This window comes from Dromiciops gliroides, chromosome 3 (genome assembly GCF_019393635.1).
Source record: "Dromiciops gliroides isolate mDroGli1 chromosome 3, mDroGli1.pri, whole genome shotgun sequence".
Lineage (NCBI taxonomy): Eukaryota > Metazoa > Chordata > Mammalia > Microbiotheria > Microbiotheriidae > Dromiciops > Dromiciops gliroides.
Window position 1 is genome coordinate 563,411,564 of NC_057863.1, and position 22,343 is coordinate 563,433,906.

The 22,343-nt window shown below is 39.6% G+C and overlaps 1 protein-coding gene across 1 annotated transcript in view; it reads right to left on the bottom strand.

The window, feature by feature from the left end:
- Nucleotides 1-7,469: 7,469 nt before the first annotated feature.
- RAB38 (RAB38, member RAS oncogene family) overlaps nt 7,470-22,343 on the bottom strand; it is a 50,561-nt gene continuing 35,687 nt past the window's right edge. Inside the window, exon 3 of the mRNA XM_043996905.1 lies at nt 7,470-8,236. Coding sequence (XP_043852840.1) covers nt 8,084-8,236 — 153 coding nt within the window. The 3' untranslated portion in view covers nt 7,470-8,083. The remainder of the gene's footprint in view (nt 8,237-22,343) is intronic.

A 22,343-nucleotide genomic window follows, 5' to 3' on the forward strand; every position in this document is an offset into this window, starting at 1 on the left:
TTGACTAAACTTAGCAAAGTGATGGAGAAAATATTAATAATGAAGATTAAACTTAAAAGTGTTCTTCTCAGAACACATTCATTTTTTTTTCAGAGGCAGTAGGTAAACATTTACCAGCACACCCCTGCTTAGTGTTCACTCTGGAAGCTCTCCTCCAGCTGTATTAAGGGACCTTATCCCCTTTGCAGGTTCCCTATTTCTCTTTCTCCTCAAAATTTCCTGGTGTTTATGGATTAAAGAATTCCATAAATAATTTTAGAATGGTTGAGCCCAGGAGAAGCAGGATTCAGCTCCCAAATAGAAGATAGTTCAGTACATTTAGAAAAGTGTGACAGAAAGAAAATCATGTATATTTTAGAGCATTGACCTGAGTTCAATGAACTTGAACTTTTAAAAAAATATTTGTGAATGAATGAATAAATAATTTATTGAGTGTTTACTATATACAAAATAAATATATATAACACATATAGATGTTTGTATAATCTGGGAGCAGCTGGTAACACAGTAAATAGAATTGGGCCGGGAGTCAAAAAGACTTTAGTTCAAATGTGGCCTCAAACACTAGCTTTGGGATCCTGGGCAAGTGATTTAGCCTCTTTGCCTCAGTTTCCTCAATTATAAAATGGGCGTAGAAACAGCACATATCCATTTGGGCTGTTGTGAAGATCAAATGATATGTTAATTGTAAAGTGTGTAACACAGTGCCTGGCATAGTAGGTGCTATATAAATGCTTATTCCCCATCACTTCTATTGATTATTTCAAATTTATCCTGCATATGTTTGTACATATGTGTTTGGGTCTTATCTCCCATGTAGACTAGAGATAATTAAAAACAAGGCCATTGGGGCAGCTAGGTGGCGCAGTGGATAGAGCACCGGCCCTGGAATCAGGAGTACCTGATTTCAAATCCGGCCTCAGACACTTAACACTTACTAGCTGTGTGACCTTGGGCAAGTCACTTAACCCCAATTGCCTCACTAAAAAAAAAACCAAAAAAACCAAGACCGTTTTTGCCTTTCTTTAGATCTCTAGTGCTTAGTACAGTGCCTGGAATATAGTAGGTACTTAATAAATGTTTACTGACTGGCTGGTAACTATCTCAATATAATTGGTTTCCTTAGGAGATGGGAAATCTGAGGCCCAGAGAGGTTAAGTTGGCTTCCAAAGGTCACATAATAGTAGAACCAGGATTTGAACATAGGTCTTTGGACTTCAAATCCAGAAATCCAGCATTATTTCCACTATACAACACTGACTTTGCTAAAGCCTAATGGTGTTTTTTCCCCCTGAGAGTTAGAGATGAGGGGATCCATTCCAGGCATGGGCCACAGCTGGTGCAAAGGCAGAGGACAGGCGCTGGAGTGCCCCGTATAAGGTATAGCCAGTAGGAGAGTTTGGTGGGAAGAGCATTAATTGATTTGAAATAGTCCAGAAAGGACCAGCAGTTCTCGATTAACATCTTGGCCCTGATATTTATTAATTGTTTGCCACGGGCATTTCTCTCTCTCTGCCTTTGTTTTCCCATTTTAAAAGGAGACAATTGAATGAGAGGAATTCAAAATGTCTTTGGACTCAAAAACCTATAAACCACAAACACTTATGTGTCCAAAACCCTGATCCCCCCTCATGGTTAGAAGATACTATTCCTTTGGGCAAATTCTGTGAAGGAAAAATTAGCTTTCTTATGTTCAACATATAAGATGACCGCTTTTTTTTTAAATTGATGATTTGACTACATGCACATTGTTCTTCTGGTGAGTTTTCTTGAACACTAGATATTCCTTGTACTTAGAACCACCCTGCTTATATAAAGGAAAAACTGTTCAAGCTTTTCCAATGACTCTATCTTTGGGGAGACCAATGATTTTTCATGAAACCACCACGATTGCAGAACAATCTTAAGCAGCAAACTGGCCTCACCATGGACTAAATTAAAGAGAAGTATTTCAAACCCTACAGTATGAACAGATTAATAAGAAAATCTGTGGTTTTAAAATCTCAGGAGAAGTATATATAATCCCTTGTTTGCTGGGATCTAGTAAACCAATGAAGAGTAAAAATAGAATTTAGAAGGTAGAGAAGGAAAGAAACAAATATCCATTAAGTACCTATTATGTGCCAGGCACTTTGCTAAGTGCTTCACAAATATCTTATTTAATCCTCACAACAGCCTTGAGAGGTGGGTGCTATTGTTCCCTTTTTACAGTTGAAGAAACTGAGTCAAATCGACATTAAGTGGCTTGTCCAGGTCACATAGCTACTCAAGTATTTGAAGGCACATCTGAACTCACCCCTTCCTGACTCCAGGCCCAGTATTCTACTCATTGTATCACCCAGCTGGCCCAAATAAATGAGAATATTAAAAGATAAGTGAAGAACAAAGACAAGATGAAAACATATGGTCATGGATAGAGAAGGGATGGGATTCAGGTAAACAAGATGACAATGGATGACTGTGAGAAGGTTTAACTACTCAACTCTTAATTTGCTCATTTTCTCTTCTAAAGAGAATGATCTTAGAACTGGGGACCACAGAATAAAAACAGTTAATAGGGAGTGGAAACCCAATGTAAGTGAGTTCTCAGGAAACAGCACAATTACTTAAAGTCACTAGGGACAGAAAAACTAAATCCTAAAGGACCCAAAAGATTGACAGCTATTATTGCAGAGCTGGAAAGGCCAGTGATCTTTGAAAGATCATGGGCAAGTGGCAGGACTAGGAGCAAATGTACCAATTTTCAAAAAAAAAGGGGGGAGATGGAGGGAAGAGGGTGAGTTTTGCAAATTATAGACCAAAGAGCTTGGATTCTATTCCTGGCTAGACTGTAAAACACATCTTTTGCCTATATTCATCCATTTTTCTGAAGTTTTCCCCCCTTAATCCTTTTTTAAAGGGATATTTTGTTAGATCTGGATACAAAGTGGATATCCCTCAATTAGAGAATAGCTAAACAAATGTGGCACATGCATATAATGGGATACATATAACTGTGCAATAACAAATGATGAATATGAGCATGAACCCTAACAAAGTGAAGTAAGCAGAGGTAGGAAAACAATATACGCAATGACTAACAGTGGAGAAAGAACAAAATAATTTTAAAAATGAGTAATGCAAAATTACAAAGAGCAAACTTGCCTCCCCCCAAAAGAGATATGAGACCACCTCCCCTTCCTCACTCTCCTCATTCCTTCTCATTGAAGAGTAAGGACACAAGTGTGGAACACTGCATATAATATTACATTATTTTGATGTATTAATCAGTTTTGCTGATTTTTTATCTTCCTTTTCTTTTTAAATCTTATAAAGGATGGTTCTTTTCAAAAGGGTAAAGGGTGAGAGATAGGGTGAAATCTAGGCAATATATAAACAAATGATATGAATAAAAACTTTTAAAATTTTATTATAAGGAATGGCTTGCTGAGAGAACTAGGAGGAAAATCTAGACAATGTAAAAAGGACATATTAAAATAAGAATCTATTTTAAAACTTCAAAAAATTCTAGAACACATTGTTACTGAGATGTCTTGTAATACTGGATTAACATAATTTCTTTTTTGACAGTATAACTAGACTGGCAGACAGATTAGGGAACTGTAGACTTAGTATACTTAAATTTCAGCAAATCATGGAATAAAACATACTATGTTTACAGTTAAAATGAAGAGATATGGGATAGGTGATAGACAAATGGAATTAGAAGTTGAATGACTGGTCTCAAAGAGTAATCATGATTTGTGATTCTTTCATGGAATGTCCAAGATCTATCTTTGACCTTTGGATGTTCAACTTATTTATTTATTTTTATGAGTAACTTGAATGAAGGCAGTTGCTATGATTGTCAAATTATCATATACCAGCCTGGTACAGTAGATAGGATGCAGACGTTGTAAAATTGGAAGATTGTGCTTCCTATCTCACCTCAGACATGTGTTAGTTCCTTGACCTGGGTGAGTTACTTAATATTTCTGAACCTGTTTCCTCATCAATAAAATGGGGATTAAAAATAGTATCTTCTGGGGCAGCTAGGTGGTGCAGTGGATAGAGCACCAGCCCTGGAGTCAGGAGTACCTGAGTTCAAATCTGGCCTCAGACACTTAACACTTACTAGCTGTGTGACCCTGGGCAGGTCACTTAACCCCAATTGCCTCACCCAAAAAACGAAAAGTATCTTCCTCACAGAGTGATTGTGAAGATCCAAGGAGATAATGTTTGCAAGCCTTAAAGCAATGTACAAATGCCATTTATCTTGGCGATGACCTTGGTCCAAAGCTTAGAGGAAGAACCATTTTAGAAAAACTATCTAGTTCTTATAGAAGAACTATTTCATTATAAGAATCATCTCACTAATGAACATATCTTATGCTTGAAAAATATTCATACCTGACTAAGGATTAATATAAAACTCTACACTTGTATCAAAAAAAAATTTCACATATAAAGAAGGGGAAAAGGTTCCAGTAACAAGGATCTGGAAATTAAAATGACCTGAAAATATAATATGCCATCCTAGGTCACATGAAGAAGGGTATGACATTCAGAACAAAAGAAGTAACTAACATAGGTCCATTAAACTCTGTCCTGTTCAGGCTATATCTGGAGTAGCATTCCATTCTGGCGCTAAATTCTAGGAAAAACTTAAACAAGCTAGGATGTGTCCACAATAGAGTAAATTGAATGGTGAAAGAACTGGAATGCCATTTAAGAACCAGGGATGGTCAGTGTAGAAAATAGAAGATTTTGAGTAGATGGTCTAGTTGTCTACAAATATTTGGAGGGTTCTCAAGTAGAATCAATTACACTTGGTCGGGTGTGCTTGCTCCCTGTATAGTTGCTATCTGTTCAGGGCAAAAATTCTACCTAGACTGTCTAAAAATCTAATGAGTGGTACCCATAAATTATAAGCTGTAGCAAGAGTTTAGACTTTTAAGTATTTATTAAGAAGCATAAGAATTTGGTGAGGAGAGAGAAAGAGGCCAAGATTCCTTCATCTATCTATCTCAGGGAGCCAGCATCTCAGCATCTCAGCTTCACTCAAACTGAGATCCCAGGCAAAAAAGAGTTCGCTCACTCCTTCCTCCTCCCAGAAGCCTCTTGTGAAACAGGAAACAGGGCCACACACACACACACACACACACACACACACACACACACACACACACACACAGCTCCAAGGTAATTGGTTGGCAGCCCTGACTGACAGAACTAACAGGCGGCTCTACAGATACCAAGTTCCGGACACTGGCCAACTTCCAGATGCTGAAGTCACATGGCTTGTTAATCACATGTTTTCTCCTCATGGAAGAGCTTCCCTACAGTATCTCTCCAGCAGGGGTGCCATTCCAACTCTCAAATCCCAAAGGACAGAGCTAGGAGGGATGGACAGATGTTGCAGAGGAACACTTCAGCTTGATGTAAGGAAGAACTTCCTGACATTTAGCAGTAACCAGATATGGAACAGACCATCTTAGGAGGTGATGGGCTCTCTTTCACTGGAGGCCAGTAAACTTGGGTTTGATGACCACTCATTGGTGATTTGTAGAGCTGATTATTAGTTAGGTACATGTTGGACCAGGTGGCATCTGGGGTGCCTTCCAACTAAAATTTTATGACAATGCATCTAATGAAATTATAGGGAAAATTAATGGCAAAATGACAAAGCCAACATGGTGCAATAACTGGGACTAACTCACAGTTCTTTTACTCATTCACTGTGCATCCTGGAACAATCCAATCCAATCAACATTTATCAAGTATCCCAGGTGTTGGGGATACAATCAATAAAAAGAAAGGCAGTCCCTGCCCTCAAGGAGCTTACAGTCTAATGTAAGGAAAGAACACACAAAGAGAGGCAGGAAAGGGGAAAGGGAACAGCAGGGGATACCAGGGCATTGTGTTCTAGGGAATTGAAACCAAGTGGCACAGCAGATACAGAGTAGAATGAGCCAAAAAGTCCAGTTTCTGCCCTCTATAAAGGAAGACATTGGGAGGAGTTTGGTATTCCACTCTTCAACCCTCCAACCAGAGGGGAGAGGAGACTGATGGAGGTGGTGTCAGTCAAGGCTTGAGTTAGCAGCATCACAGAGGTGAGATTAGAGGGGATGAGCTTAACTTGGAAGGGCAGAATGTTTTAAGAGCTGAAACCAGGCTTAACAGCTGACATGAATTCTGACCTTTAGTTTCCTCATCTGTCAAAGATTGGGTTGGTTTTAGATTATCTCCAAAATTCCTTCTAATTATGATTCTGCTTACAAAAAACTTATTTATGTAGTGGGCAAAGAGCTGACCTTGGAACCAGGAGCCTTTGGATTCTAGTCCCACTTCTGACACATATTCTCCTGTGACCCTGGGCATGTTATTTACCTTTTCAATACTCTAGGGAAGGCTATTGATGCAGAGAAGGTGTTAACTACATTAGTAAGAGGAAATTCCTCACAAGAAGATCCTGCTACAATAAAATCACAGATTTGGTTTCCATCCCAGTCCCTGTCCTATTTAAAAATAAATAAAACTAAATTGATTTATCCATGACTTTTCAAGCACATAAGCATTATATAAAACAAGGTGTGCTTGTTAATGTTTTGTTGAATTGTATTGTATTTCATTTCTTGAAGACTTTTTCTACTACTTTCAAATCAAAGTAGGATAAACACACATAGACATACCCTTAGAAACAAAATCAATTCACACAAGAAATGTTCTGATTCTACTAATTACTAGTCATGTGCACTTCAGGCAAGTCACCACAGCTCACTAGGTTCCAGGTCCCTGAGAATGGAGGTGAGGGGGTTGGATTTTATCACTTCTTTGTTGCAACTGTGTGTATGTAGTGGGAATAGACCTAATTCTATTTAAGGTTATTCTTACAATTTCCACAGAGTATATGTTTGCAATCACTTTCCTGATTTAAATCTTCAGAATGTAGATGTGACAAAAATGGGTAAACCAGGAAATGAGACCCGGATTCTAGTCCCAGGGTGTAGTAGAGGGCTGGGATTGGAGGTAGAAGCCCCGTGTTAAGATCTTGCTTCAGAAATTTAACAGCTATGTGACCTGGGGCCAAATACTTAACCTTTGAGCTTCGGTTTCCTCATCAGTTAATAAAATGGGATAATAATGGAATGTACTTCACAGAGTTAAGTTAAATCAAGTGACAATATATGTAATGCACCCCACAGACCTTAAAGCACTATGTAAATGGTAGCTATTACCATTATTATTAATAATCAGTTATGTGACCTTGGGCAAACCACTTTCCTCTCTGAGACTCAGTTTCCTTATTTGTAAAAGTCAGTGGGGTAGCTAACTTCCAAGGCTCCTCTGAATGATAAAAATTCATGTCTGTGAAATTACCCTGAAAAATATGCTTATACATTCAGAAGAGGGGAAAAAAAGCAATCCAAAGGGACAGAGAAGTCATGTGTTTCCATGTTTTATTTTTCATTTGAGAAAAAAAACCACAAAATACAATATATATATTACAAGTCAATATTAACCCCACAGCTTTAGTTAGAAGAAGCTAGTAGAAAGGCACTTAGAGGGGGAGGTTTGTACACTGGTTTTCAACATTTAACACAAACTACTGAGGACAGGGAACGGGAAAGACTCAAAGGTAGACAGTTAACTTTTTGTCATTGGTAACCATAAGCCATTTGGTGTGTGTCTCTGAAGAGCTAAGTCAGAGCCTTATTCCTGGGCTATCTCTGAATAGCACTTTCACTACTTTAAAGGCCTATGGGATAATCAGTAACTGTCATGCATTTCCCTCACCTGTCTACAAAAAGCAAAGAACCAAGGGATTCAGACCCTGACCCTCCTCCAACTTGATGGACGGTTATGACTAGAAGGAGTTGGGGTTTTGCAAAAGACTTAATTTTCTGAAAACTTGTAAACACTGAGTTGGTGACTTTTGAAAAGGGTCAATCATTTTTTCTCTCTTGCAGGACAGAGGGGCAAATCTTTGTGCTTTAGAAAGCATGTATTTCCCTATCCTGACATTCAACAGAAACAATAAATATCCAGTCACAGCTGATAGAACTACGGAATCACCCTCAAGAGATTCCCACAAATCACCAGCCTAGGACTTGGAGCAGCTGGAGCAGCTGGAGATCTTGGAGGAAGGAAGATGTGGTTTTATGATGTCAGTTTCCACGCTCTGCATCAGGTCACTCTCGTTGGCAAGTATGTGCTTCACCAGGCACCTGGAGGCTTCGTCGATGTTGATATTTTCCTAGTGAAAAAGAGAAAACGGACATTTGCTTAGGCAGTATACCAAAATGACCACACATGGGTTATAGTCATAGATCCGGCGGGATCAAGGTACGTGCTTTGGTGGTTAATTTGAAAAGCCCTTTTCTTGGTAATCTCAGAACCTCCCCACCTCCCTCTTCATTCTATTCTGCTTTCACTCCCATTTTCCCCATTAAACCATTCCAGATTTACTTTTTCAATTCAACAAATACCCATGAGCTACAAGGCACTGTGCTAGGTAATGGTGATACAAAGTCAATACAGCACAGAACCTTCTCTCAAGGGGACTAAAATCAAATAAGGAAGATGTAGCAAAATTATTAAGCCAGGGAAAGGTTAGACAAGTGCAAAAGAGTAGCAGAAAAGGGCTGAGAAAATCAGAGGAAGGAAGAATCATTTTGAGCTGGGGTGGAGGTGGGTGTATCTGAGAGGGCTACAGAGAGGAGGTGCTAGCTGAAACTTGACGGAGAATAACAGGAAATACATCAACAGACAGACCTGGATGTTTAAGGCAGTTGGGGTTGAGACTTGCCCAGGGTCACACAGCTAGTAGGTATCTGAGGTAATATTTGAACTCAGGGCCTCCCAACTTCAGGGCCAGTGCTCTATCCACTGTGCTGCCTAGATATTCCATAAGGCTTCTTCCACTTCTTTTTTTTTGTGAGACAATTGGTGTTAAGTGACTTGCCCAGGGTCACACAGCTAGTAAGTGTCAAGTGTCTGAAGCTAGATTTGAACTCAGGTCCTCCTGAATCCAGGGCTGGTGCTCTATTCACTGCACCACCTAGCTGCCCGCTTCTTCTACTTCTAAACTGTATAATCTCATGTGCAAAAAAAAATCTTTAAAATCATCCCATCATAAGATGAGTTAAACAGGCTTTTTTTTTCAAACATGGGAATTACATGATATCCATAAATGATATAAAGTTAATGTGGAAAGGATCAGTGCAAATCCATTTTCATTCCCCATAAGAAAAGTCACTAAAACTCTTGTCCCATTAATGTTGGGTCATCGTAATTGTCATCTTAATAGGAAAAACAGTATTCTGTAATGGAACTTTACCCAAGTCTCCAAAAGCTCAGCTAAGTAACAAAAGCAGGCAAAACATGGTCATATACACCATCTCATCTGAGTCTTCCAGCAACCCAAGAAGAAAGGGACGGCAGATATTATTGGCCCCTTTTTAATGAAGAAGGGCCCTGAGTCTCAGAAAGAAGAGGTTGATTTGTAAAAAACGACTACAGAGCTATCTAAGGGTCAGAGACAAGACTTGAATCCAGTTCTTAGAGTCTGCAGATGATCATTCATAAATCTGGTCCTATTCACTGGGTTTCCTGTGTGCAGACACACTGTCAGCCTAAATTGTGTAAAACAACCCGGTTCCTGCACTGGTATTTTCAGTCATATTTGTACCTATGAATAGATAGTACCGTGATCAGCAGCAAGATCTCTGTGTATGAACCGCCTACACACACACACACACACACACACACACACACACACACACACACACACATACAGTCACGCAGTGACTGGATAGGAATATGGATTATTTATGTTCATACAGTGTGAAGAGATACTGAGAATGCCTAATACCTTAGGCTGTCATCAGTCTGTTCACTTGCTGTGTTATGGCTTAATCCTTGCCTCTACCGAGAATGTGAGTTTTCATACACATGGATACCTTAAAAATAGGCTTTAAAAACCACCCACAAACTGTCCTTTAAAAACAGATGTGCTAAAAACCAATAAAGTGCAATATAGCTTGGTATTTAATTTTAAATCAAGATTGAACATAGTTTCAAATGTGTTATTTTTATATGCCACTGGCTGTAAGTTGCTGCGGGAAAAACCCACAAATTTGAAGTCAAAGAACATGGGTTCAAACACTTATTACCTTGTCTGACCCTAGGGAAATCTTTTACTTCTCTGGACCTCAGTTTCCTTTTCAGTAAAATGGGTTTTTAAATGTTTGAATTAGATATATAACTCACAGCACTGTTGTAAAGTTTAGCTGAGATAATGGACATAAAGAGATTTAAATATCAGCTATTATAGAGTCATAGGATGTAAGCAGGGAAATGACTTTGTAGAGTATCTGTTGCATTACCCTTATTTACTAGCTGTATGGTCCTGGGCAAGTGGCTTAACCTGTCTGCCTCCATATCTTCAACCATAAAATGAGGATCATAATAGCACCTACCTTCCAAGGATGTTGTGAGGACCAAATGTGATATTTCTAAAGACTTGAAAGTACAGTATCTGGAATATAGTAGGCACTTAGTAAATGCTTATTTCTTCCTTCCTTCCTCCACTGAACCTTCCTTCCCTGAAGCTCTCTCCCTTCTTCCCTTCCTTCCTTCCTTCCCTCCTTCCTTTTCTTCTCATATTACAGATGAAGAAAATGAGTCTGAAGTAATTTGTTCAAGGTCACAGGGTTAGTGTCAGAACTTGGATTAGAACCCAGGTTTCACATTTTCCAGTCCCTGGATTATTATTTTAAGAAATGGTATTTGATGGTTTGAGAACAGGAAACAGTTATTTTAATCTCTCTGCAGGGGTCCCTAACTTTTTTTGGATGCGTGTCACAGATCCCTTTTGTACACTATAGACTCTTCGGAGTGTTTTTAAATGCATAAAATAAAATGGGATTACAAAGTAAACCAATTAAGTTGAAATAGTTGTCTGTCTGTCTATCAGTTTAGGGAGGACAAATTAAGAATCTCTGTTGTATAGAGGGGACTATAAATAGTAGCTAACATATAGTGCTTACTATGTGTCGGCACTGTGCTAAAATGATAAATATATATGCAAAAATGCATGTGTATATGTATCTAGCATTTATAGAGTGCTTACTATGTGCCAGGCATTGTGCTAAACATGTTTACTCACAACCACCTTGGTAGGTAGCCATTATTATTACCATTTTAAAGATGAGGAAATTGAGGCAAAGGTTAAGTGACTTGCTCAGGGTCACTCAGCTAATAAATATCAGAGGCTGGATTTAAACTCTGGTCTTCCTGACTTGAGGCCTGGCACTCTAAGCACTTCCTGACCTACCAACTCCAGTACCAGATATTAAAAATTTATTGGTCTCTTTATGAGCTCATAAGCCCCCTTTTGAGGGCTCTAATTAATCTCAAAGAATCACAGAATCTCAGGAACATCAGAGGTCAATCTATTCCAATTATATTCCAATATTCCCAACAAGGGATTCGACTCATCCTCATGCAAAAAGATCCATGTTCCTCTCACTATTAGGGTCCTCTGGTCAGTTTCCAGCTTAATGGTTTCATGCCTAAAGTGGGCCTAACACTGAATACAATCCTGGGCAGTTCTGGGTACCAAATTTCTATTAATGGAGGCTAAGATCATGCTGTACTTTCTAGCTGGCCGGGACAATTGCTAAAAGATACTGAATTTATAATACACTGACCCCCTCTCCCCAACGCCTTCCCCAACATTCTTTTCACATGAAATAGCCAAGTTCCCTTATTTTGTACTTGAGAAGTTGAGTCTTTGAAACCAAGTGCCAAGTTAAGCTATTTGGGCCTTTAAACTATTTTGCCAAATGAAAACAAAACAAAACAAAAAAAACTTCCCTGGAACTTATTCAATATTTATATTTTGTGCTGCTTTAGTACTGTGATGCAAGAAAGCCTGGGACAAAACATTTACACTCAGTTAAAAGTTTATATGAGTTCATCTTTCTCCAAATAAACCAGCTGTAAATAAAACACGAGTCTTCTACATGGCTCTGGATCTACATTCCACAGCCCCATAGTAAGATTTTTCACAGCCCCGTGAAATTTAATTAACACAGACATTTAGAAAATGGCCCCACTTACAGTTCTGCAGTGAGAGAGGAATCTTTTCAAATACCACCACAAGTAGTCTTTCCCAGAAAACCCATCTTTCCAAAGTGCAGGACTGAAATATGTCACTCCCTCCATCCCCCTATTCAGTAAACTACAATGACTCGCTATTGCCCTTGTTAAGGGCTAAAATTCTAGCTAAACTGTCTAAAATATCTAATGAGTGGTCGCCAATAAATTATAAGCTTTAGCAAGAGTTAGACTTTTAAGCATCTGTTAAGGGCTAAAATTCTAGCTAAACTGTCTAAAATATCTAATGAGTGGTCGCCAATAAATTATAAGCTTTAGCAAGAGTTAGACTTTTAAGCATTTATTAAGGAGAATAAGAATTTGGTAAAGAGAGAGAAAAAGGCCTAGATTTCTATCTATTAAAGGGAGAACACATTTCTAGCTCCCTTCTCCACCAGAGTCCAGAGGAAAAGGGCCGAGACTGAGCGCCAGTCTCTTCCTTCCTCCTCCCACTAGCCCGCGTCACTTCCTGACTCCTGGTCTTGCCCTCAAAGACCTTCCCTTCATGGGCAGAACTCCTCTACAGTAAGTATCCAGCAGGTGGCGTTATTCCAATCGTTACAGTCCCCCCTGTTGTTCCTCAAGAAACAAAATGTTTCCTTGACGGAACACCCTCAAGATCAAATATAAAACCCTCTGTTTGTCCTTTAAAGCCCTTCACAATCTGGTCTCTTAGTACCTTTCCAGAATTCTTACGTCTTACCCCTCTTCCCCCATACTTGGTAATCCAGGGACAATCGCTTCCTTGCCCTTCCTTGTCCAAGACACATATTTCCTGACTATGGGCTTTTCCTCTGGCTGTCCCCCATGCCTAGAATTCTCTCTCTTATTCTCCTGTATTCCCCGATTACCCTCAGGGCCCAGGTGAAAACCTATCTTCTGCATGGAGCTTTTCCTGACCTACTTAGCACTTAAAGCTAGGCCTTCCCTCTAAGGAGATCTCCAATTTATCCTGTATGTAGAATCTTGTTTCTACATGGTTGTTTGCATGTTGTCTCCCACATAAGACCATGAGAATAAAGGATGGTTGTGTTGTCTTTTTATCTCCAGATTTAGTTCTGCGATTGGCACAGAGTAGGTGATTAATAAATGCTTGTTGACTTGACTTGATTTGACTCTTCCTTCTGGCCTGCATTGGCAACTCCCACAAGAAAGCATTAAACCAAAGCAAAATAGTTTTGCGGTGTGATAGGCAGAATGATGGACCTGGAGTCAAGAAAATTGGAGTTTGGGGCAGCTATGTGGTGCTGGAGTCAGGAGGACCTGAGTTCAAATCCAGCCTCAGACACTTGACATTAGCTGTGTGACCATAGACAAATCATTTAATGTCTCTGTGACTCAGTATTCTCTTCTATAAAATGAGGGTGTTGAACTCAATCAATGGCCTCTAGACCAATAAAGTCAAGTTCCCTTAAAGCTGTAAATCCATGCTCACTTGGAAAAGTTATTTTTTTTAAAATTAATGGATGGTTTCAGGTAGCTTTTCATGTTGAGGATTCATCTACATACCCAGAGGGAAGTGAAGAATGAAGACAGTTATTAACACATATCGTTCTTCAATATGTTACTGAAGAAGGCAGCAACAAGGATTTTACTTGGCTCATTTAAATGACTCCTCCACCAAAATTTTTCTCTGGTATCTCATCAGGCCTGGAGATTACCATAGGTTTTTGAGAGCTAGGCCAGCAAAATCATGAAGGTCATGTGAAGAAGGATTTTGTTTATGAGCCTAGTAAAAGGCTATTTGTCTACTGCTTGAGCATCAATCAGCCTGGCAACATCTGGAGAGCTTCATTACTAGGTTATGGTTAGACAGATATGGAATGGTAGCTAGATTACTGCATGGATGGAAGAAGATCAGAGTCCAAATCCTGCCTTAGATATTTACAGGTTGTGTGATCTTCAGCAAGACATAATCACAGGACCATAGTAGGGAAACTTGAAGGAAACCCAGTCTAACTAGTTATTTTATAGGTGAGGAAACTGGAGCACAGAAAGGTTGAATGATTTGCTCAGGGTTAAGGAGCTAGTAAGTGTGTGAGGCAGAATCTGGGGACCATTTTATTTCCAGAGAGTAGGCAGGCTAGACCAGTAAGAAGCCTAGGGCCACCTTTAGATAGGGCAGGCCAAGGATTCTTCCTTGGGTGGATAGGAGAATGAGGAGCTTAGCATTTTTCCTAAGGACGTGACAGGTTCAGGGCCCTTTACACAGGAGTTCAGTGATTTATTAATAAATTCACAAGTACTTCATAAATTCCTTTTGGATTGACTTGGTCCACATCTGAGGTGGAAGAAGAGGGGACAAAGGATATTCCATGTTAGGCTGAGGGACCAGAAACACAGGAGATGATGGGTCCCCAAGGAGCTAAGAGTTCCAGAGTCTTCCCTAGTATTTGGGTAACTGTAAACTAATCCTTTCTCTCTCTGGACTGGTTCTCTCCTCTATCAAAGGAAGAGAGGTGAATATGATGAGTAACTTTAAAGGCCCTTCCAAGTCTAAGAAATCATGCTCCTTTGATGCCTTATGTGGCAGTGATTGACCCAGGCCTTTTCTTTAGAGTCAGGGTTATCCCTAGAAGACAAGAGGGCAGAATGACCACTAAGAAGTAGTGAAGAGTCAGGAACCTTCACAAGGTTCGAGAAGGGCATGATTCAAGCCATGAATCAGGGCCTCCTCTGGGTCAGACTTTGTACTGAGCACTGAGGCTACAAAAACAAAACAACCACAAGAATAGTCCCTGATTCAAGTATCTCAGTCTCACTGAGGAGACAACATGCCAACAACTATATAAAGACAGTACACATTCGAGGACAAATTGGAGATAACAAACACGGAGAAGGAGCACACAGAAAGGAGGATCAGGAAAGGCTTCTTGCAGAATGCTGGATTTCAGTCCAAGATCACTCCTAGTGGTAACACACTCATTGGTGGCTTCTCCCCCAATCAAACCTCCCTTTGGGCACAATACAGCAGATCGATGTATTTGAAAACAGAAGTTCCGACATGGTCAACTCAGAAAACTTCAAGCCTAGGACTCCTCCTTTTTAAAATGGGGACACAATATTTATAATATGAATCCCACAAGGATACTCTGAGATTCAAATAAAACGCTACCACATGTAAAAATGCTAATAGCACAAATGTTCCATTAAACAGTGCTTTAATGCACTTTACATAGTATCTCATTTGATCCTCACATCCTAAGAGGCAAGTGTCATCATCATCACCTGATGATGATCCATCACCGCCACCACCACCACCACCACCATCACGTTATCCACGTTTTACAGATGAGGAAACTGAAACTGATAGAGGTTAAATGATCTGCCCAGAGTCACTCAGCTAGTAAGAGTCCTAGGAAGAATTTGAACTCCGGTCTTCCTGACTTCAATTTCAACATTCATTTCCCTGTGCCACTTACTTGCCTAAAGAGAACATTTCTGTTGTAAAGTACTATATAAAAGTGAAAATCATCATCATGTAATCAGAGAGGTAGCAGGATATAGAGTATAGGGCCCCTGAACTTAGGCTCAGGAAGACCTGGGTTCAAATCCTAGGTAAGAAACAGCTGTGTGACTATGGACAAGTCATTGAAACTAATTCTCTGTGGCTCATTTTCCTCATCTGTAAAATGAAAGGGCGGGACTCTGGCCTTTAAGGTTCATCTAGGTCAATCAACATTCATGATCCTGTGAACTATGTGACCTATGGGACATCAATGATCCTATATAGTTTCCTCATCTGTAGAAAGAAGGCTGTAGTAACATTTGGACTACCTAATTTCAAAGTAGCATTGTGAAGAAGACATTGGACACTAAAGCAGCAGGAGCTGTGTTTACTGATTCCAAAAGTTGACTTTCCAGGCTCCATTGGTGCTACCTTCACCTCCTCCCTTTCTAATGTATTTGACCAGGCCTTTATTTATGCAATGAGAATCAGAAAATTAGGGGGCTGCACTTCTGTTCACACCTTAGTTCTCAACCTAATGAAGTATTTTCTTGACAGTCATTAGCATATCCAATATTTTTACAACATATGCAATAAACACAAATGCAATTTATCACTTAAGCTGGCTTAACAGGCTTATTTTGATGTGTTAGCAGTTCTTGATGGAAAAGAGAAGTCATCAGTTAAACAAATATATATCTTTAGATTGAGTATGTAAATTTCAACATGGCATAATCAAGTCATTTCATTTTAGTGGACATCAGCTATGAAGTAGTTTCCGATTCACTTGTGTTGTGAGTTCAATGTTTTCACTGTTACTATATAAATACTATCTATGCTTAATGGTGTCAGTGTGTCTTAGAAGGTAAGTAAGCTTCCAGGGTTAGAACTGGTCCCAGATAGTTCTCTGTATAGCTACCAACAGTGGACTTTGGGGACACAGCTGCTTGCTAAAGGTACTAAATGGTGATTATTCTTGGAGGCAGAAGAATAACCAAACATGAAATGATTGAATAATGGATTGTTAGAGTTGGAAGAAACCTCAGATATCCTCTACCATTTTATGTGGAAGAAAAAATACAGATGTGTGGCTTCAAGATAAAATATTAATGGGGGCAGTGGAAAAAAGTACTGGATTGATTGCCAAAGGATTAGGGTTTAAATATGAATTCTATTGCTTACTTGCTGTGTGGCCTCTAGGAGTTTACTCCACTATTTACAAAATACTCAACTGATATTTATGTAGGTGGGGATCACCCATGTGACTTAGACCTCCATGACTCTGATTAAGTCCCTTTTTGTCTCTCTAGTCCCCAATTCCCTTAACTCTAAAATAAAGGGCTGGGACTAGAACTAGAAGACCTTAAGTATCTTTTAGGGCTAATTCTTTAGTCATAATCTCTTGACAATCCTAATATCTATTCCTCCCAATTTATAAAGCCAAGGGATAGATAATAATAAATATGCAAATTGTATATGTATATTATATACTATATATTACATTATATTATATTATATATAATTTGGTTAGATCAAAGGAAGAATATTCTGTTACCAAGGGCTTTTAGACACTGGGGTAGGGTGAGTGATTCCTGAAGATGGCATAAACCTCTCCCACTAAAGAGAATGAAGAGTGTGCCTGCCTAGAAATATGGTGATAAACTAGACCAAATTCATTAGGTTTACACCTATTCTAGTGCATTCGAAACAGCACAATATTATATATAACCAGAAAGGAACTTAAAGATAATTTTGTCTAATTCCTTCATTTTACATAGGAGGAAACTGAAGTTGAGCATGGCATAATAAATTGTTTAATAAATAACAGAGTCCAAGCCTAGCACTGGACTACAATTTGTAATTAGGACAGCTGGGTGATGCAGTCGGTAGAGTGACAGGCCTGGAGTCAGGAAGACCTGAGTTCAAAACCAGCTTCAGACACTTAATAGCTGCGTGACCCTGGGCAAGTCACTTAACCCTGTTTACCTCCATTTTCTCATCTGTAAAATGAGCCGGAGAAGGAAATGGAAAATTGCTCCTCTACCTTTGCTAAGAAAACCCCAAAGGTGGCCACAGAGAGTCAGACACAACCGAAATGACTGAACAACAACAGTAATCAGAGTCTTGAGGTGCTTCTATACGTGTGTGTGTGTGTGTGTGTGTGAAGATGTATTTAAGCACTTTGACAGGACTACATTTTTTCCCCAGAGTATGGATATGTACCACTAAGGATAGCGTGCCACTTTGTCAATTGGGAACCTGCAAATCAGGGGGTAATTGGGTGACCTACAAAGGAATCTCAGGGAAAAAGGACAAGCCCCCATAATTCTGAGCATGGCTCCTCAATGTCAGGGGCAGAGACCATCCAACCAGCTCCCCTGGCATTCCACTTTGGGAAGCTTTAGCCATAGAACAGGTCACCTTTAAACTACAGCAAGCAGTCTGACCATCTACATTTCATATAGAATTTACTACCCATCTGCTAACAATATGGACCCCAATCTTCTCCATGCAAAGATGACAACCATAGTCAGGATGCTCTAAGAACAACTTGACAGCACAGAGAAGACTAAGGTGAACTATTTGAGCTGTGGGAGTAATGTGTCTATCATGAAAGCCATATTGAGATTGTAACGTCTCCATTAGGGGGATGAGTGGTTAACAGCCTACAGCACATCAACCTTTTCCTTGAGAAGAGTAAGAGATCAATTTAAATTGCTTAGGAGCCAAGCTACTGAGCAGTCTCTTTCCTGAGGATGACCTACTTTTAATGCAATTTCATTCATTCAAATCAGATGCATTAAGTGCCAGCTGTGTAGAGTGTTGAGTACACAAAGGTACACAGAACCTGCTGTCAAGAAGCATATACTCTAATGGAGGAAGATATGCATAGATATCAACAATATGAGGAAGACTGGGGCAATAAGCCTCTGTGTACACAGATAGGCTAGTCTACCTCGAGAACTAAACCCCAGGCTTTCTAGCTCAGGAAATGTCTGCTTACAACTGCTGAAGCTGGGCACTCAGATGAGCATCAGGGATTCTGGCCAGACCCTGGGGGAAATCTAAGCCATCTTCGCATTGTACTCACTCCTCACATTCTCCAACCAGAGTAGCACAGACCTTCTGCAAGTTGTAGAGAGGTTCTTAAGAGACAGAGGCTGTGGACAAGTGGGTCCCAGAATAGTGTTTTTTCCACCTTCCCTTGTATAACAGTTCATGCCACTGGCTACCATGCCATGGGGGTGGGGGGGCGGGGGGGGGGTAGTGTGAAATGGCTGTATTTCCCTGGAAGTTTTGGGAGGTCCACAGGAGGACAAAGCAGTGCTAAGGGAAGATATGGGCAGTGATAAAGCATCATGGAGACCTGGCCTCAGAGCTATATATCTGATCCTTTGTGACCAATCTCTCATCAAAAGAGGTGGCATCTTCATGACTTTTAACAGTTTATGCTCCACTGGGATAACCTTTGAGATCCCTGTGTCATCCCGCCTCCCCCACTCCATGAAGCATAAAAGGGAGACTTTAGTGTAGCTCCACCCTACATTTTAGAGAAAAGCTGGACACCACTGCCTGATTCAGATGGTGCGTGTATCTATTTGCTGAATTTCTAGAACATCTTTCCTTTGGTTTTATGGAAAAGCACAGGACTAAAGTATATAGTCCTTCAAATACCAGTCAGCTCCTGTTATATGCCATTTAGAGGTTTTATTATAGCTGTTTACATTTCTAACATGCTTCACAAAGCATTTTACTTTGGCCTCTGGAAACCCCCAAGAGTAAAATCCAGCCATTTCCCCCAGCCCCTGGATAATTCTTCAAGGTGTTCGTTTGAGCCCAGAAAGCCTTAGAGGCAGACTTTTACCATTTGCCACAGAGTCATAAAGTGGATCCAATTTGCTATGGGGAAACCTAGGGGAATTCTTCCAAGTTCACAAACTTGTACGTCAGTCAGTCTGTTGTGCCTCTCATAGGAAACTAAGTAAATCACAGCTTCATATATCATCTATCATACCTAACATCCAACATAAATAAATGCAAGGTACAGAAGAGTCCAATTTTATAAAAATTGGAATCCATTTTAATTAATTTCATGAAGTTTTTTTTTTGTAAGATGCTTATTATGTCAAGGCATCATGCTGCATTCTAGCAATGCAAAGACAAAAAAAGGACTCTTCTTAGGATGGGGGGTGCAGGACAAAACATCTACCCAGGTAAATAAATATGTACTATATAGGTTAATACAAAGTCATTTCAAGAGGAGGACAGCACTCATGGACATTTTGGCATCTGTTTTGACTGTTGAAGTGATCTAGGTATTCTAAAAGGTGACGGCCTGTGCTAGGGTACAGAGGTGGGGCATCTAGTATTATTATGAATGAAGAACATCACAGAGGTCATTTTACAAATGAGGAAGCTAGGACCACAGTAAATGGCCTAACTGGTACTCAAACTCAGGCTTCTATTTGTAATGCATTGTGTTTTTCATTCTACAACAGGGCATCCAAATAATCTGCAGAAAATCTTTTTATATTTCAAGAAGGTAAGCATCTGAGGTGGGTTTTGAACTCAGGTCTTCTTGATTCCAGGTCCAGTACTCTAACCACTGTGCCATTCAGTCACTTCTAATATAACTGGCTGGTTCTTTTCTGAAAGGTCCTTTATGATGTAGCAGGGTAGTGTTTTCATATAATGGTCACAATATAGTTTATAGTGATTTGTGGTCCCCCTGTATCATTAATGTATAGAGTACATCTATATTCATTTCTAGAATTTTTATAAGGGATGAAATTGATATAGTGGAATGAGCCCTAGAGTCCAAAGTCCTGGCTCTGTCACTGTAAACCCATTGATAATAACTTGCATTCTTTAGTTTTATTTACTTTTTTTTTTTTAGTGAGGCAATTGGGGTTAAGTGACTTGCCCAGCATCACACAGCTTGTAATTGTCAAGCGTCTGAGGCCAAATTTGAACTCAGGTCCTCTTGAGTCCAGGGCCGGTGCTCTATCCACTGCGCCACCTAGCTACCCCTATAACTTGCATTCTTTAAAACAAATATAGTAATAGCACCTCCCTCACAGGGTTGTTGTGAGGATAAAATGAGATCAATGTACAGCACTATATCAGCTATTATGATGATAATAATACCAGACAGATGAGCTACCATTTTAGGCCAAAGGCAATAGGGAACCACTAAAGATTCTTGAACAGGGGAGTGACATAGTCATAACCTATTCTTTAGGAAGATTATTTTCTGGATAGTAATAATAAGTATTATTATTATTACTATAGAAAGCATATCATGAAGTGAGCTGTATCATATATCTTATATGTAATATCCTGCTGCATCAAAAAGGACCTTTCAAGAGCAGGCCAACTATAATGAGAGGCGACTAAGAAGCACAGTGGATAGTGCACTAGATTTGGAGCAAGAAAGACCTGAGTTCCAAACCCACCTCAGACATTTGCATAGCTGTATAACCCTTAAATCACTCTCTCGGCCTCAGTTTTCTAATCTGCAAAATGAGGATGATAATAATAGCACTACCTCACAAGGTTGTTTTTAGGATCAAACAAGATAATATAAGTTAAGCATTTTACAAGCCTTGAAGCTAGTTATTATTATTAGCTATTATAATAGATGGCAATTAAACTTTAGTTAATGAGAACTTTACTTTCTTTGAATGTGGAAGGGCTTTCCACTGACAATTCAGAGAGCTCAGAGAACTTTAAAAAGCTAGATAAAATTTTCTGTAGTAAGCGGCCTGGGCATTTTTGGCCATAAATTGCCACAGCAGTTTCTTTTAGTTCCAATAGTCCTGAATTTGGAGATGGGAACTGGGGAGTCTCATCCCAGATTTGCAACTTACAAAGCTATCTGACTATGGCCAAGACACTAAATAATAGGAATGATGTGATTATGATCATGACTCACATTTACATAATACTTCTAAGTTTACAAAGCATTTTTTAGGACAAGTCTGTGAAATAGGCAATGCCAGTATGATTCCCATTTTATAGATGAAAAAACTAAAGCTCAAAGAGATAAGTTTGTGATTATTTAGGAAGGGAAGCCATGATCACATAGCACCAGCATTGATTCATCAAAGACAAGTTATGCCAAGATTAGACATTTCTTTTTCTGATGAGGTTGCTAGACTGGTAAATCAAGGAGATGCTCTAGATATATCACTATTATTGTTGAGTCATTTCAGTCCTGTCCAGCTGTTCGTGATACCCTTTGGGGTTTTCTTGGTAAAGATACTGGAGTGGTCTGCCTTTCCTTCTCCAGCTCATTTGACAGATGAGGAAACTGAGGCAAACAGGGTTATGTAACTTGCCCAGGGTCACACAGCTAGTAAGTGTCTGGGGTTGGATTTGAACTTAGGTCTTCCTGACCCCAGACCCAGAATGCTATCCTCTGCACTATATTGCCAACCCCTTGCTCTAAATACAGCATACTTTATAGTCACTGAGCATTTGACAAGATGGAAGGGAGGAAGAAAACATTTATTAAGTACTAACTCTGTGTCAAGTACTTTCAAAATATCTCATTTGATCCTCACAACAACACTGAGCGATAGCTACTATTGTTCCTGTTTTAAAGTTGAGGAAACTGAGGCAGATAGCAGTTAAATGACTTGCCTACAGTCACAGAGCTATTAAGTGTCTTAGGGAGGATTTGAACTCAGAACTTCTTGACACCAGGCCAAGTACTCTATCCACTGTGCTACCTATCATCCTCTCTACAGGG